This window comes from Hoplias malabaricus, chromosome 2 (assembly GCF_029633855.1).
Source record: "Hoplias malabaricus isolate fHopMal1 chromosome 2, fHopMal1.hap1, whole genome shotgun sequence".
Lineage (NCBI taxonomy): Eukaryota > Metazoa > Chordata > Actinopteri > Characiformes > Erythrinidae > Hoplias > Hoplias malabaricus.
The window spans coordinates 66,759,338-66,776,804 of record NC_089801.1 but is presented as its reverse complement, the minus strand read 5'-3'; the positions used below and the strand labels follow the sequence as shown (position 1 = coordinate 66,776,804).

Below are 17,467 nucleotides of genomic sequence, written 5' to 3'. Positions count from 1 at the left end.
TATTTTTTAATTGTTCCCACAAATTATTATAGCAGAGTAAGTGCCTTATTTTTTTTAGGGCTGTCCCCAGGGGACCTCTAAGTTTCATAATGTGAAATTATCTCCTAATACTTGCTAGATGTTTGGTATTAACGGGATCTGATCCTTTCACATTAAGTATAAGCTCTCACAGTACTATGAATTACAAATTGGCTGTTTTTCAAGTGGAAAAACCAGGATTGGCAACGTAATATGATCTATTTTAACCATATCGCCAATCCTTGGAATCAGAGAAAGTGAGAGGACTTTTATTTTGGAAGGAGGGGTGTACTCTGCTGCTGGTTTCTGTGTCCGCTGTGGAGCGGTGACGTGTCTGTGAGGCAGAAGCGGCTGTGTCCTGCGCTCATTTTCCGTCTCTCTTCACTCTAAATGCGCAGTTTCTGAGAGATACAAGACGTTTTTCTCCGCATGTGAGGCCGGGTATCTGCTGAAGAAAGCGTTAGGTGGTTGACTGAGGCACGATGGCCGTCTTTCCGCGCGCCCCCGCCGCGCTGTTTCTGCTTGTTCTCGCTGAGACTCTCACGGTGCAGCGGGTTGTTGCCTTCTACCTTCCGGGTCTAGCGCCCGTCAGCTTCTGTGAAAAGCCCGCCGAGGGAGAGGGGGCCGAGTGTCAGGTAAACACAGACTGCGTCTGAAGTCTTTACATGTCCTGAACCTGTCCCTGTCCTCGTCTCTCTCTCTTGTCTGTTTCCAACTGTGTTCCGTTGCGGAGCCTCCCGTTAGCACTCGCGAGCGCTACTCAGATGACGTCAAAAAGCAGCCGTTGAAGCTTCAACGACGATAAACCCCACATTTCAGTCCCAAACCCATATAAAACACAAAAAATGTCTCGTAATGCTTAAAATATGCAACTTAATATAGTTCAAAGACCTCCTCTGTCCGTTTCCTCGTCCTCAGCTACAACTGGGCGCCCCCTGTTTTCTGTTATTTCTCCTGTTTTGTTTAGTTACTTCTTCCTGTCTAATATTTGGTTATGGACTGAAATATAGCTCACATCTTAATAGTTATTTATAACCTAAAGCTCTAAAGATATCTTTCCTGATATTCTGATATATAGGATTTCCCTGTACATGTTCTTATTGTGGCCTTTAAAATACTGGTCTTTAGGGGCCTACTAGACAAAACTAATCAAAAATTTCATAAACCGTTTGCTGTCTATATCTATCCATCTATTAATCTCTCTGTCTTTATCCCACATAATACTGAATATACAAATGTATTAGTAAATCAAAGTTGCTTAGATGTAATTCCATTTACATTGTCTCATTCCTTACTATAGCCAGAGACAGCAGTTTACACAGAGACTGGGGGGAAACAGGCAGAGGAAGTTATGAAAAGTTGAGTGTGTTTTTTACCAGACAGCAGCCAATCAGAGCCATATTGTAAATTTATCGTATAAAGCGGGTGGCTGGCATGTTTAGCAACACGCCCCCAAAATGACCAGCAGTTGGGGATGCCAGTGTTTTTTTTGTTTTTTTTTGCTGCAATATAAATTATAACTTAAGCTTAACTCTAAACTCTGCATCTGCCTTTGTTCAATACACGAGTCTATGAATATACCTGCGATGATGGAAAATGCCTGCCCCACAAGTTAGTGGGTTTGGTTGCATCGGGTTATGAAGTAACAAAACCCTGGCTGTCCCAACTGCCCATTTGAATTTCATGGCTCTAGTGCTCAACCAATGACTGTTTATTTCACTCATTATAGCTTATAAAGAGCACCACACAGATGTGATAATGAAGTTGTGAGCTTTAATCATAATCAATGCATTTTAAATTTGAAGTAATGGTGAATTACTCTTAGCATAAACTGTTTTTTTTTTTATTGTTTATTTATTTTTAAGTTGGCCATGAAGGCAGACAAGTACTTCAGTGTTTTAGACCACAGTCTATAAATGCAGTCTTCACAGCAGGCATACAGCATTGAGTCAGTAAGAATGCTCTGGACTTGAGAAGAATAAACACTTCTTTTGTAGATAAATAATACTGTGAAAAAGGATTTTTTTTTGGGTGGGTGTGTAAGATTTTGCCCTGTTGAGTTTAGACATTTGTGACTAATAACCAATTACATTTACTAATTACATGTCCTCAAGGATTATATTTGTGGGTTTGTACATTTTCTTAGTATTTCCGTATGACAACGTACATGTATGAAAGAAGTCATTCAGGTGTGTTTTGGACGCAGCACCTTGGAGATTTACTTAAGTACACAGAAATTGTCTACCTGAATAGTAGGTAAAACGGAAATCAGCAGTACCAGAAAAAATCAGTAAACTGTACCTACAGTGGAATGAAATAGGATTTACTTAGAGAAAGGCAAAAAATACCTTGGTCAGTTATGATATGTTAGTAAATTAAATTAAAGAACTGCTGTGGAACGTCTTTTTACATTCAGAGTCTATCGACGTAGGGAGTGAAGTTTTTCTTTTATTCTGTTCTTCACTATTAAGATTCTTTGGTCATAATCGAAATACTTTAAACTCCAAAGTGTGGTATGTGAGTGACAGCAAAGTAGTACAAGAGACGAAAATCCAGAGGGCTCGGAAATGAATGTGATTTAGTAAGTATTATCATTTGAAGTTTGTAAGGATAGTGCAAATCAGTCAAAGTTTAAGGGGACTTTGACTGGCTTAGGATGTTTTTGCAACATATTTGAGACAATGTAAATGTGATCCTAGTAAATCAAAATAAAATCTCTGTCCAAAGAAATCTCGTGTGCCTTTATTTTTGTATTTTTTTTTTAGTTTACTACATATTTTGAACACAGCAGCCATCATTCACTTTGTGTGAAAATTTCATAATGAATGGACCAATAGAATTGCTCCAAAAGTTTTACATTCTCTTCTTCTTCTCTTTATACAGTGTTAATAAGACAGACATTAACCAATGGTTAAACATTGCTTTATGTGTGTGCTCTTCCGGTTGAGAGCTCATAGCACCTTTATCAGTGATTGACACTATGTTGCCATTAAACCTTTAACACAACCTGGTCGTCTGGATATTTTGGGCGTTGTGAATACTCCTTTGTTTAACTTTATTGTTGCTCTTCATTCACAGGACAAAATTGAGCTGTTTGTGAATAGATTGGATTCCGTGGAATCTGTATTGCCCTATGAATACACTGCGTAAGTAAACCATTCTTGACATTTTTGTGAAATTCCAAACCACTTTTAAATGTTAATAGCCAACTTTTATTTTTGTACTATTACTTTGCTTTGCTCCATTTACTTGTGAAGCAAGTCTGAGTTTGCTTTTCATAGTAAATGTAATGATTGTCTTTCACCTATCTTTCATCTGTGTAACAATAAAGGTTCCTATAGAGCTATAGATGGAGCTGTCCAGCTAGTTTTTCCTGAGCTTCCTGATAGGTTGGCCCTTCACGTTTCAGCTAATTGTTGCACTTGTATTCTAGTGTGCCACATGTTGTAATAACAAACCGGAAGAGTGAGGGAGTAGTAGAATGAGAAAGAGAAGAAATTGGAGAATAAGATTGGGAGGATGTGCAGGTGGTTTTATAGTCATGAGTCATATAGTATATATTCACTAACTAGTGATTCACTGCAGTGACCATTTGAGATATTTATTACAAAATACAGAAGTGTATAATTCATAATCTCAAGCAGTGTTTTCATTGTTTGATTTCAGAAATGGGTTTTGAAATGTACTGTTTTGCAATGTTTCGGGGGAATGGGCAGATTGTTTAAAATCTATTATTTGTTATTTGTGTTCAAATGCTTAAAGAAGAGTTACTTGATTAAAAAAAAGAAAATAGTTGATATATTGTAAGCTGTTTTAAAACAATGTTTTTTTCACCTCTCCTCCCCCCTCTCTTTCTCCAGACAGATCTGTTCCCCTTTTTTAGAAAACAATGTCATAAACTGCCTGGATAAATAATTGTTAAATCACTTCTTGCCCAGTACTATATTTGCATGCTATGATACTTTATTAACTTTGTGATAGTCATATACTGGGCATGACAGTTTACCCCTGGTCATATGCTGAGCATGTTAGAGAAGAGTATAAGATTATAAAATAAAATAAAAAAACTACAATTTCCTTTATAGATACGTGCTTTCAAATTTAATATTTGTTGACAACAAAAAATTAAACAAGCTATGCTCAGTTTGTGAGACATTATTTAAAGTAGCAGCTCTCAAGAAACTTGGTTCAGTGAATTTAATTGCTGACTTCCTCTCATATTTGGGGAAAATATCATGGTATTAAATTGTATCAATATTGACTCACTAGGTACTGAATGTCACCAGGTCACATCCTGCTAACTCATGTCAAACAGAATTATATTCCATGGTTTGTACTTTTAAAATTATGTTTGTATTTATATAGGCTGCCATTTCCTGAAGTTAAGCTAGCATACACTTTCTGAAGAGTACTTTATATTATATAACAAATTATTAGCCACAAATTTGGTGACATTAAACATATTTTCTGGTTGCCTGTAGGCCACCTGGACAGAATGAGAAAAATTAGTAGGGCGTCTTGCTGAGGAGTGATTATCCAGGCATTAACACAGAGCGCTTTAAGACCAGTTGCAGCCTGTGTGTAACATAATGGCATCTGGAATGGACCATATGAAAATTCCAAAGGAATAACTCTGGAGTTGGACGATATATCGTATATCTGTAAATATAGCTTTAACATCTTGAAATAAATATTGTGATTTTGCTAATCAAGGTAAATAATCAAAATAGACAGATAATTGTCTGTTAGCGGAGCAGTGAAACGTTGAAAGTTTATTCCATGAACAGCTGAGTATTTTTATTAACATGCACTCAGTATTTTTGCAGTAGGTCTGGAAATGACACATTGTAAAGTTTACTCAACTTGATCTAATGAATGCCTTCAAAGTGGGCCAAATTGTTGTGTTTTTAACTATTTTGTATTTTATAGTATTATTTATAAATTGTATTTTATAGCAGAAAACTGTACTTGTAACCTTTGGCCTGTAGGCTGTGTAATTTGATTCAGTTTTTTTTTTCTTCACTGTGCAAGTGGTAATACATATTTTATCACAGGCCACACATCCGGAACAGATTGCGCAATATGTACTCTCTGATGTGACCAAGGGGCACGTTTATTACTGTTACAGAATTAAGTCATTGAGGAAGAGTTTGCTTTTATATATCTATTGTAATTTTTTTTATGTTTGTATTTATGTTTAGGTTAATAGGTTATTTTATTATTGATGTGCTTATCCACAAAACGAGAGTGAAAAATATCATATGTTCTGGGTATTGGCTTATACTCAGTGTTCAGTATTGGTATCATGGGGTTTAAAAAAAGTACTATTAAGCCATCTCTAGATTTGAACCATCTTCTCTAAACTAAGGCTGGGCAATATGGCCAAAATTTATATTGTGATATATTTCTTAATTTTGGTCGGCACGGTTGTGCAGCAGGTAGTGTCGCAGTCACACAGCTCCAGGGACCTGGAGGTTGTGGGCTCGATTCCCGTTCTGGGTGACTGCCTGTGAGGAGTTGGTGTGTTCTCCCCGTGTCCGCGTGGGTTTCCTCCGGGTGCTCCGGTTTCCTCCCACAGTCCAAAAACACACGTTGCAGGTGGATTGGCGACTCAAAAAAGTGTCCGTAGGTGTGAGTGTGTGAGTGTGTGAGTGAATGTGTGTGTGTCTGTGTTGCCCTGTGAGGGACTGGCGCCCCCTCCAGGGTGTATTCCCGCCTTGCGCCCAATGATTCCAGGTAGGCTCTGGACCCACCGCGACCCTTAATTGGAATGTGTATGTATGTGTATATATATATATATATATATAAGATGCTTTCATTTTATCTTCGTTTTTGTTATGAAAAATATTCTTCTTTAAAATTTGGTTGTTCTGATTCAGGTTTGATTTCTGCACTGTGGATGCTGAGAAAAGGCCATCGGAAAACTTGGGCCAAGTGCTTTTCGGAGAAAGAATTGAACCGTCACCATACAAGGTACCTCAAACCATTCTGATCATATTTTAAATCATTAACTCTGTGTTCCAAAATTCATCTATTACCAATTACTGCAGTATCTTCAATGATATCTTCACTCAAATGTCATTTATGCAAGAAATCAAACCTAAAGTTTTGGAGCTACACCACTACACCACTTTAAAGTCTGGGCAGGTTGTTAACAGATTGGGTATCTCACACTACATGACTGTATTTTGATGATTTTTACGGGGACTGGAAAAGTGTCAGGCACACGTTACACAACTGGAGATAATACACTAAACAACCCCAAACTCCTGAACTAAACACTTGCGTTTTCTAGGAGATACAGATAAACATGGACATGTACAACCCTCTGCAGTTATTGTTTGCAATGTTATTTGTGTAGATCCACAAAGAAAATATAACCTGTAAAAATGTCTTTGGGTTGTGGAAAACATGGCCATAGTGTTACTCAAAAATAGCCTTGCTTCGGCTGAGGCTTAGACATCACCAGAGATCAAACTACCAACATCCTGATGAAAGGGGCAACAGTTTAGACAACCAGGCGATTGAGGAGCCCTCACTTTCTTTTTAATGCTCTTCATTTGTTTCCTATTTCAGTTTGCATTTAAACAAAAGGTGGACTGTAAGCATGTGTGCACCAAATCATACAACACTGAAAAGGCGGAAGATAAAGCCAACCTGGACTTCCTCAAGAAGGGCATGCTTCTTAACTATCAGCACCACTGGTGAGTTCACTCCTCTCTCTCCTCATCTTATGTTGTGGGAAGTTATCTGCTTCGCTGTAGTGAATTGATGCTTTATTCTCCTCATTTTGAAAACACACATTCACCACTAGATGGCTGCCTGAACTTTACCATGGATAATTTTTTTTTCCTCCCCTCTCTGCTGAACGTAGGATTGTGGATAACATGCCGGTGACCTGGTGTTATGATGTGGAGGATAATCAGAAGTTCTGTAACCCAGGATTCCCCATTGGATGCTACGTCACAGATTCAGGCAAGCCCAAAGACGCCTGCGTTGTCAATGTGAGTTTCATCGGCATATGACTGTTTTGTTTAGCAGTTATATTTTGTTAGATATATGTATATTGGTAACTTCTAATGCTGCAGCTGTTTGTTCTTTTAATATTAAAGTCCTAATTGGAGGAAAGTACCTTATGGTGCTATTTAACTGTATGAAACCTACACTACTCAACTCTACCCAGCTCTTTTGCATTTCTATTTTTGTGCAAATTGGTTCAGAGCTGTGTTCAGTCCCATCAAACAAACAAAACACAATGCTTAATGCTGTTTCAAAGTCTGCTGTTCATGTTATTGACTGCGTTTTATGGCATGAACAGCTATCTTTCGTGGTAGGTACAGTTGTTTTAGTGGAAAAGGTACCAATGGAGTTGTTATGCAGATGACATGCTGTGGAATAATGCTGTTATTCTGTTCTTTTTTGCAAATCAATTGTCTGTTTGATCAAGTTCTGTTTTACATTTACACTTTACATTTAGTAGTTTAGTTGCTATTTTATTTTTAGCAAGATATTTTTCAATGATTACACACAATGTACCCTCTACATACGCTTGTAGCAGTGTATCTAATTAACACAGTCAATTACGTCTTTTTTTATATATATATGCAGTCTGACTTTAATGATAAGGACACCTTCTACATCTTCAACCATGTGGACATCACCATATTTTACCACATTGTGGAGAATGAGAGTGCTGGAGCCCGGCTGGTTGCAGCAAAGCTGGAGCCAAAGAGGTAAAGAAGCTCTTAATGCTGCTTTATAGTCTACAGATTAGAACTTGTTTTTCAAAGGAATTTCAATTTTCTTTGGCAGCGCATTTAATTATTTCAATGCTTGATATACATACATATGTGATATGTCCATCATATGTCAAGTTTGAAACCTTTTTATCCAATAGTTCTCCTGAAATCTAGGTTAGGAGGGTTTACCAGATTCTTTTGGGAATGAAGTGTATATTTACAATAGATGTTGATTTGTACTGTGCTTCATTTCTGTAATTGAATGACTGCAATATGACCCTTGAATGTTAATGCTAGTTTTGTGGTATTTTCTGTGTTAGTTATAAGCAGCCTAAGCCAGACGCCCCAGACTGCACAGGCCCTCCCATGAGCTTAAACAACAAATTCAAGGGGGAAATCCAAATCCCTTACACTTACTCTGTGCAGTTTTTGGTAAGTGTTCTTTCTCTCTTATTTCCCTTGTATGTTGTTTTTGCGTGTAAGAGACTACAGACACAAGCCAAATATTCTTTTCGCCTTGTTTACGGGGTAAGTAATCTGATCCCGCAGTCCCTGTGCTCTGAGAGTGGAAACGGTTCTGGGAAGATATTGTTTTATCGTGACTGTCTGCCTTAGTTATTCCTCTGACTTGGCTTAAAGTTTAATGAAGTAGTTCTCCTTGTGTGTAAGTGATCAACGAGAGAGGTTTCCATGCCGCAGCAAAGCTTAATCCCAAATATCTACCTACACTGTAGGGTACAGTGTCGGTTTTGTGCACTCACTTGGTGGGTTGTATGTCAAAAATAATTTTAAGTGAGCTATAAGCATCAGGCGGCACAGTGGCGCAGCAGGTAGTGTCGCAGTCACACAGCTCCAGGGGCCTGGAGGTTTTGGGTTTGATTCCCTCTCTGGGTGACTGTCTGAGGAGTTGGGGTTCTCCCTGTGTCTGCGTGGGTTTCCTCCGGGTGCTCCGGTTGGTTGGTGGATTGGCGACTCAAAAGTGTCCGTAGGTGTGTGTGTGTGTGAGTGAATGTGTGTGTGTGTGTGTCTGTGTTGCCCTGTGAAGGACTGGCGCCCCCTCCAGGGTGTATTCCTGCCTTGCGCCCAATGATTCCACGTAGGCTCTGGACCCACCGCGACCCTGAACTGGATAAGCGGTTACAGATAATGAATGAATGAATATAAGCATCAATTTCCCTGTCGTCTAATTACGGTTGGTTTTATTATCTGTGATGTGAACTATGTAAGGAGTATAGCGCTACATTGGGACTCGGCCAGAGCTCCTCTACTGGCTGACACCAACGAAAAACGAAAGTCGTGTAAACTGAACTGAAAAAAATCCTTAAAGATTGTGAACTACTGTATTTATGATTGTTCTGCTTGGTTTGCAGGAGGAGCAAAACATTCGATGGGCCTCACGTTGGGATTATATCTTGGAGTCCATGCCTCATACCAACATCCAGTGGTTTAGGTAAACAAACATAAGCATGTATATATATTATCGATGTCTGATTAAAAACTGTTCTGTTTTTTTTTTTTTTTTTTTTTTTTTTTTTTGAATAAATTCTTTTTACATAAACATCCAGTGAAAGTTAAGGGTTTTTCCCTCCCCTTTTCCTGTAAAGTTACTATTTTGGGAGATGTATGTGTTTAATTGGACAGCGACAATATACATACCTTAACCAACATAGATGGGAACTTTGCTCTTGTAACTATTACGTTAATTAAATTTTGATTTACAGTAGAAGTGGTGTAATTTATTGGAACTGTAATCGTTGTTAAAATGTTTAAAAGTCCAAGGGTCTCATTTCTGAGCAGGAGAATAAAGATGATACGTTATCAGTCTTGGTTTGTTTTTCTTTTATTTTCATTTCATTTTGACTGTGTTTCTTCCTTTTGATGATTTAGGGACATTGGGGAAGTCTGACTTTTGATTTGATATTGGTTTCTTTACATTAATATTTAACTGTCACAGAGGCTTGAGTAACAATTTAATACATTTTCTATTTAAGAATAAACATGTACATTTCTTTACACACTGCCCCTTTTTAACTCCTGGTATTTTTTTTTGGTTGCAGTATAATGAACTCCCTGGTGATTGTACTTTTCCTGTCTGGTATGGTGGCTATGATCATGCTGAGGACCTTGCACAAAGACATTGCACGCTACAACCAGATGGATTCAGTGGTGAGTCTGGCACGTCACCGTATTATGAAATCCAAACTCCATAAATGCATTCAGTGGATTAATTGGGCTAATTTAGGTTCAATCTTCACTTGTCAACCTAATTTTTCAATAAGTGTGTTTAAAACTATTTAAATCATATGATTTCATGACATGACAACACATTTTTGACATATCCCCCACACCTAACCCTAGCTTAACACTTGGCAATGTGTTCTTTTATTGAAATGTGTGTTTGTTATTGTAGTATTATTTGTATTGTATAATATTATACATGTCCAAAAACACATGTGGGTAGGTGGATTGGCAACTCAAGTGTCTGTAGGTGTGTGTTGCACTGGCGCCCCCTCCAGGGTGTGTTTCTGCCTTGCGTCCAGTGATTCGGGGTAGTCACTGCGACCCTGAACTGGATAAGCAATTACAGATAATGAATGAATGAATATGACACACATTAAACCCTTTAGATGATCACATCACTTTTTATTGTAACTGAAAGCAATATTTATTGTAAGCCAAGAGTTATCTCTCTCTCTCGCTCTGTCTGTCTCTCTGGTTCTGTCTCGCTCTGTCTGTCTCTCCCTCACTCTGTCTCTCTGTCTGGCTCGCTCGCTCGCTCTCTCTCTTGCTCTGTCTCTCTCTCTCGCTCTCTCTGTCTGTCTCTCTCTCGCTCTCTCTGTCTGTCTCTCTCTCGCTCTCTCTGTCTGTCTCTCTCTCGCTCTCTCTGTCTGTCTCTCTCGCTCTCTCTGTCTGTCTGTCTCTCTCTCGCTCTCTCTGTCTGTCTGTCTCTCTCTCGCTCTCTCTGTCTGTCTGTCTCTCTCTCGCTCTCTCTGTCTGTCTGTCTCTCTCTCGCTCTCTCTGTCTGTCTGTCTCTCTCTCGCTCTCTCTGTCTGTCTGTCTCTCTCTCGCTCTCTCTGTCTGTCTGTCTCTCTCTCGCTCTCTCTGTCTGTCTGTCTGTCTCTCTCGCTCTCTCTGTCTGTCTCTTGCGCTCTCTCTGTCTCTCTTGCGCTCTCTCTTTGTCTGTCTCTCTCTCGCTCTCTCTGTCTGTCTGGCTCTCTCGCGCTCTCTGTCTGTCTGAGCATTCCCTAAATAGATGCACAGTGACAGTTTGCCAGTCTCTCTTTGATGTAAATGAGCCTTCATTAGTGTTTGCTGAGTTTTGACCAAATGCCCTTCCAACCATTTCAGCCCCAACTCAACCACTTGGTGTGTTTTTATGTGTATGTATAAGAGACAAGCCAGACAAAAGGTCAAACCTTCATCCCTTAAACACTGGGAGTTCAGACAATGAATGTGTTTTTACATGTGTGCCATATTTGTTTTAAAGCTGCATTTAACAAATTTATAAACAAAAAGGTCTGGAACTGTTCAAGCACCAGGCGTAATGAGCTAATTAACTAATACTTACTGAACTCTTTAACATGTGTTTGTGGTAACTGTGTTTTATGTTTTTTTTTTTCCAGGAGGACGCTCAGGAGGAATTTGGCTGGAAGCTGGTTCATGGTGACGTTTTCCGTCCTCCCCGCAAAGGCATGCTTCTGTCTGTGTTCCTTGGCTCTGGCACACAGATCTTCATTATGACCTTTGTCACCCTGTGTAAGTGCTTTGTCCTATGTAAAGTTTGCATGGATGCACACAGAGGTTTAAACATATAACCGTTTATTGCTTTATTTTAGTGTTTGATGCACACAAAGCTTGAGAATTAGTTAGATGCTTAAATCTATGACCTCATTCCAGTTTGATGAGATACTCATACTTTGGGGAATTACTTAATGCAAAATTATCTCAGATTTTTTTTATCATTAGTATTGGCAAAATTGAGTCATAAAACAGAAAAACGAAAGATGTGATAAAGGGTATATATGTAGAATGATGTGGAGTGAGTGGTTCCGGTTGAGTCACATGACCAGGATATGCAGGTTTACAATTACACAGTAGTGTGCGCACACAAGAAATCTTATCCTCTCTCTCTCCGTCTCTAGTTTTTGCATGTCTGGGATTCCTCTCTCCGGCGAATCGTGGAGCTCTTATGACATGTGCTGTGGTGTTGTGGGTGCTGCTGGGAACTCCAGCAGGTTACGTGGCCGCCCGCTTCTACAAGTGTAAGTGCACTGATACTCCACGCACCAGACCTTTGACCTTCTTTCCATCTGTCCACTTCTGTTAGGGCTCTCTGCACCTGATTAGACATAATCAGTGTCAGGAGGGGTCCCTCAGACACACTCCACGGGTCTCTGTGTGAGCAGTGGAACACAGGTTCACTTCACTGGGTCTGCCAATATTTAATAATAAGTTACAGTTTGAAGCTGTGTGTTTAATCTCTCCTGCACACGTACGTTGTTTACCTTTTAGTCCCTTGAACACTAGGCGTATTATTCAGTTATTGATCCTAGGACTTATTTTTCAGTAAATGTTCTGACTTATCAGGTAGCTTCTATAAGTAATTTAGTAACTACTATAAACTGTTCAGTATCAAGAAAGTATTATGCAACAACTGCTATGAACGATTTATTAACTCTTATTAATTTTTTCCCCCGTAACTGCTATAAAACTTGAAATATAATTATGTAGTTTAAAGTGTGAAGGTTTTAAGTGTGGGCCTCTGGACAATTTGGAGATATCACAGCTTACACATGCTTACTAACTTCTGTAAACCTGCCAAGTCTGAGTTTGATGTGTGTATTCTCTCTGTGCAGCATTTGGAGGGGAGAAGTGGAAGACTAATGTGCTGCTGACGGCTTTCCTTTGCCCTGGGTGAGTACTCAGAGATTCCAAGATTATGTATTCACAAAGGCAGCAGAAAGTGAGATACTGTTTATAGTTGTTCATGTTGGCAACACATGTCTTTTAAGCCAATAAGGGTCGGTAACTTTTTATGTAATAAATAACGTTTTCCCCCTCAGGGTCGTCTTTGCTGACTTCTTCCTCATGAATCTGATCCTGTGGGGCGAGGGTTCATCAGCAGCAATGCCATTCGGCACTCTGGTGGCCATCTTGGCTCTCTGGTTCTGCATCTCTGTTCCACTCACCTTCATTGGAGCTTACTTTGGTTTTAAGAAGGCTGTGAGTACTCATTCAGTCAAATGGAATAGTTCTGAGACCAGCCTAGTGTTGCACTATTGGTTTCATGAGCTTACAGTCTGCAGTGAGCGTGTGATTGTGATATCCGTTTTCTCTTAATGATCCAGGGCATTGAGCACCCAGTACGCACCAATCAGATTCCTCGCCAGATTCCTGAACAGTCTTTCTACACTAAACCTCTCCCTGGCATCATAATGGGTGGGATCCTGCCGTTTGGATGCATTTTCATCCAGCTTTTCTTCATTCTCAACAGCATCTGGTGAGCCTTGTCATGAAGTCAGCTTTAACTGGTATTTATTTTTTTAAAAACAGTTGACTGTTACTAAGATTTGAAACTGGGGAGACTCTCAGATCTTGGAATACACATTTTGTAGAGGACTTAAGCTTTCTCCTGCCACTGCCTTAAAGTTATGAACTTTATACAGGTGCATCTCATAAACTAGAATGTCATCCTGAAGTTAATACACTTCAAAAAGTGACTCATATATATGGGTGATCTATTTCAAGCATTTATTTCTTTTAATGTTGATGATTATGGCTTGTAGCCAATGAAAATCCAAAAGTCATTATCTCAGAAAATTAGAATATTATATAAGATCAATTTCAAAAATGTCTACTGAAAAGTATGTACAGTATATGCACTCAATACTTGCATGAATTACTGCATCAATGTGGCGTGGCATGAAGGGAATCAACCTGTGGCACTAATGAACTGTTATGGAAGCCCAGTTTGGCTTCTGCCGTAGTCTCTGGGTCATGAGTGGCTTGACACAAGGAATGCTACAGTTGTAGTGAATGTCCTGGACACGTCTGTGTGGTGGTGGCTCCTAAAGCACTGACTCCAGCAGCAGTCCACTCCTTGTGAATTGTGGTGGTGTTTGTTGATTATATTACTTTTCTGAGAAGATATCTTTAGGGCTTTTTTGATTGGCGGTAAGCCATAATCTTCAGCTACGCTTGAAATGGATCACTATGGTTGTAAAGAATATGAGTTTAACTTTTTGAATTATTCAAATGAACTTTTTGATGATATTCTAATTTATTGAGATGCACCCTTAGTAAATATGTGCAGTGAAGTCTGGACAACTATTATGCTATTTTAAATAGATATGTGTAGACTTTGTGATGGCTATTGTTTTCTTACTCTGAGTGTCTCTCTCTCTTCAGGTCCCATCAGATGTACTACATGTTTGGATTCCTCTTCCTCGTCTTCATCATTTTATTAATTACTTGCTCTGAAGCTACCATTCTGCTCTGCTACTTCCACCTGTGTGCTGAGGTTCGAAATCTACTACCTTATTGTTATACAAAAAATGAGTTTGGCAAATCTTAAAATAGATGTAAATCATTTTCAAGCATGGAAAAGAAGTTGGTATAATGGTATACAGTTGGGTTTTTGACCTGTAATTTGTCACATATATACTGTATTATGTATAAAACTATTATGAACTTAAAATGAAAATATTGAGATATTGTAAAAAAAATATATTGCAGAGTACATTAATCAGGAGTGGGTGTTCCACCTTAAAGATGATGGTGCGTCATACCAAACACAGCCAGGTCATTTAGCAAAAGGACTGGACCCCCGTGTATTGGTAGCACAGGAAAAGCCCCCTGTGATGCCTCAGCTTGAAAGTGATTTGAAAAAGTGACTCCATCCAGGGGCACATAGAAAGAAAATTCACTAACACCACGAATGACGAACAACCAGAATGGCGTCACCCGTGTCAGATTCAGACATAAATGGAAAATCTAGTTCATAAATATATGATTCAGAAGCCATGGTATCATACAAGTTTTTACTGGGTACAGGGGGTCCTCAACTTACGATGTTGATCCGTTTCTACGTCGTGTTGTAAACCGATTTTCGGTGTACGTAAATAACATACTGTAAGCACTTATCCTATCCTAACACCTATCCTCCTCAGTCCCGAGCCGCGTAACCGTGTATTCTTCCGCCGCGCACACCACACATGAAGTTTGCGTTACGACGTTTACGACGCAAAACCACTTAAGTCGAAACAAGGCTTTATACAGTAAATGGGAGATGTGTCATAACCACGAAACAAAGTAACTCGGGGCTGACGTAACCCGAGGACCTCCTGTATATAAAAATCCATCACAAGTGATTCTGTACCTGTAACTCACCTGAAGACTGACCTGACCTCCACTAGACATACGCTGAAGTGCTCTTGATCTATGACCTCTTGTTGTGCAGCTCTGTGATTGCTGTGTTGTTTGTGTTTATCAGGATTATCACTGGCAGTGGCGCTCATTCCTCACCAGTGGTTTCACGGCAGCTTATTTCCTGGTGTATGCTGTACACTACTTCTTCTCCAAACTACAGATCACAGGCTTGGCCAGCACCATCCTCTACTTCGGCTACACCATGATCATGGCCCTCATCTTCTTCCTCTTCACAGGTGTGTGTTAGGTTCTGCTCTATATATAGATTGGTCTAAAGATGCAGCAGTATTCAGGAAGGTTTTAAAAGTCCCTTTTCTCCCTCTTTCTAGGAACGATTGGATTCTTTGCCTGTTTCTGGTTTGTCACAAAAATCTACAGCGTGGTGAAGGTGGACTGAATAATGACGCTCAACTATTCACAGCCTAGACTTTCCTCTGCGCTATGAGGTGCCCCATGTGGAGCGGCAAAAGTGCTGTTGAAATTACATCCCGTTGCCCCAGCTAACTAACGACTCAAAACTAGGTTCTACAAATCTTCAGCTTCCATTGGAGTGCGCACGTATGTAAAAATGTGTTTCTATTTGTTATCTATCTGTGTGTTATCTCACACAAATGCTTATAAAACCGCACACGTATAATAACGACACGTTGCATCAGAGAGCACACCTGCAGTGACTATGTTCTCCTCAAACATTCGCAAGATTTAAATTTCAAAATTTGAAATTGAAATTTGTAAATATTAATTTTTCTGCTAAGCGCATCGACTAGAGATAAGTAGCTGACACATTATTGAACTCTTGGGGTGTTCGAAGTATGATTTTGTAAATATCTTATATTGTTTGTATCTTAAAAGCTGAAAATGTCCAAAAAGCATCATAGAAAAGAAAGGCTGTGAGTAGTTTGTTCAAGGTGGGGGTTTTTTCTGTATTTTTTTTTTTTTTTCTTCCCCCCCCCCCTTCGAGTGGATGGGGTTGTTTTGTTTTAAATGAATGGGGTGGAATTGTTTTTGTTTTCTCTTCTCAAAATTGGTAAAGTTTCAGTAATGCTCATGTGTTATTAACCGGCTGGGTAACCTTACTTTTATTTAACAGCTACTACTTTGTTTTAATTATAGTTTGTACTGTCTTGCTGTTCATGTGCGCCTCGAAACTCTGTTTGTGCCTCGTCATCATATGAAGGGGTTAAAGGAGTAAGTTCACTGTGAAATGCTAGCACAGCTAAGGGTAGATTAAAGTTAATTGCAACAGAGATTCAACTACTAGCTTTAATTCACTGTTAGCAAAGCATTTTGGTGAAATGTTCCTCTGAGCCCTAGGAGCATATGTATGAATATGTTAAACACAGTTAATGAACATTCTGGAGATGATCCTCGATTCTTTATACAAATGGACAGAGTGACTGCTTATGTTCCCCATGACTTACACTTCTCTACAGGGAAAAAAAAAACAAGAAATCTATCTGTATCTGAAAATACTTGGATTGTTTTGTTTGTTTGTTTGTTTTTGGGCAGTGTACATATGCACACTATGTAAGCATATACAAGTATAAGTTATGTTGCTTTGATTTCCAATGACCTGGATTTTTCCTTCACTGATTGAAATAATGAGATTGCGAGGGGAAAATGATGAATGTTAGAAATAAAAGTATTTCCATGTCCCAAATAAAACCTGACTTTTTAATTATTTGAATGTTTATTCATTAACTCATACTTGGAGTTTTAGAAAATTAAAAATAATTGGTTTTGAAAGGAGGGCGGCACAGTGACGCAGCAGGTAGGTGTCGCAGTCGCACGGCTCCAGGGTCCTGGAGGTTGTGGGTTCGAGTCCTGCTCCGGGTGACTGTCTGTGAGGAGTGTGGTGTGTTCTCCCTGTGTCTGCATGGGTTTCCTCCGGGTGACTGTCTGTGAGGAGTGTGGTGTGTTCTCCCTGTGTCTGCGTGGGTTTCCTCACATAGTCTAAAAACGCATGGTGGTAGGTAGATTGAAGACTCAAAAAAAAAAAGTGTGTCAGGAGTGTGAGAAGTTGTTAAGAATGGGTTTCTTCCCACAATCAAAACACACATGTCGGCGGACTGCCTATTCAATTTCCGCAGGAGTTGTGTGTGTGTGTGTGTGTGGTGTCCTGTGATGAACTGGTGCCCTGTCCAGGGTGCATGTTCCTGCGCCCAGTGATTGCAGTTGGGATCCTGACCCACCACGACCCTGGTAAAGTGGTTATAGAAAATGAATTAACGAATTATGCTTTGGGTCAAAGATTGGGTACCTATATATATTTTTATATGGCA

The 17,467-nt window shown here is 39.4% G+C and overlaps 1 protein-coding gene across 1 annotated transcript; it reads left to right on the top strand.

Annotated features, from left to right (window-relative positions):
* Positions 1-326: 326 nt before the first annotated feature.
* tm9sf2 (transmembrane 9 superfamily member 2) lies at positions 327-16,850 on the top strand. Its single transcript, XM_066661022.1, has 17 exons — positions 327-653; positions 3,097-3,164; positions 5,898-5,991; positions 6,595-6,722; positions 6,893-7,022; positions 7,627-7,751; positions 8,078-8,189; positions 9,128-9,207; positions 9,815-9,923; positions 11,381-11,513; positions 11,900-12,019; positions 12,614-12,671; positions 12,821-12,980; positions 13,106-13,257; positions 14,166-14,277; positions 15,250-15,421; positions 15,515-16,850. The coding sequence occupies exons 1-17, from the start codon at positions 501-503 to the stop codon at positions 15,580-15,582; spliced, it is 1,974 nt and encodes a 657-aa protein (XP_066517119.1). The 5' UTR covers positions 327-500; the 3' UTR covers positions 15,583-16,850.
* Positions 16,851-17,467: the final 617 nt, after the last annotated feature.

What these genes read in the sequence shown, in the direction of transcription:
- tm9sf2 (XM_066661022.1), top strand. Translation starts at nt 501, where the DNA reads ATGGCCGTCTTTCCGCGCGCCCCCGCCGCGCTGTTTCTGCTTGTTCTC. An exon ending in ACCAACATCCAGTGGTTTAG is followed by an intron (nt 9,208 to 9,814) that starts GTAAACAAACAT and finishes TTTTGGTTGCAG; the next exon opens with TATAATGAACTCCCTGGTGA. An exon ending in ACTTTGGTTTTAAGAAGGCT is followed by an intron (nt 12,981 to 13,105) that starts GTGAGTACTCAT and finishes TTAATGATCCAG; the next exon opens with GGCATTGAGCACCCAGTACG.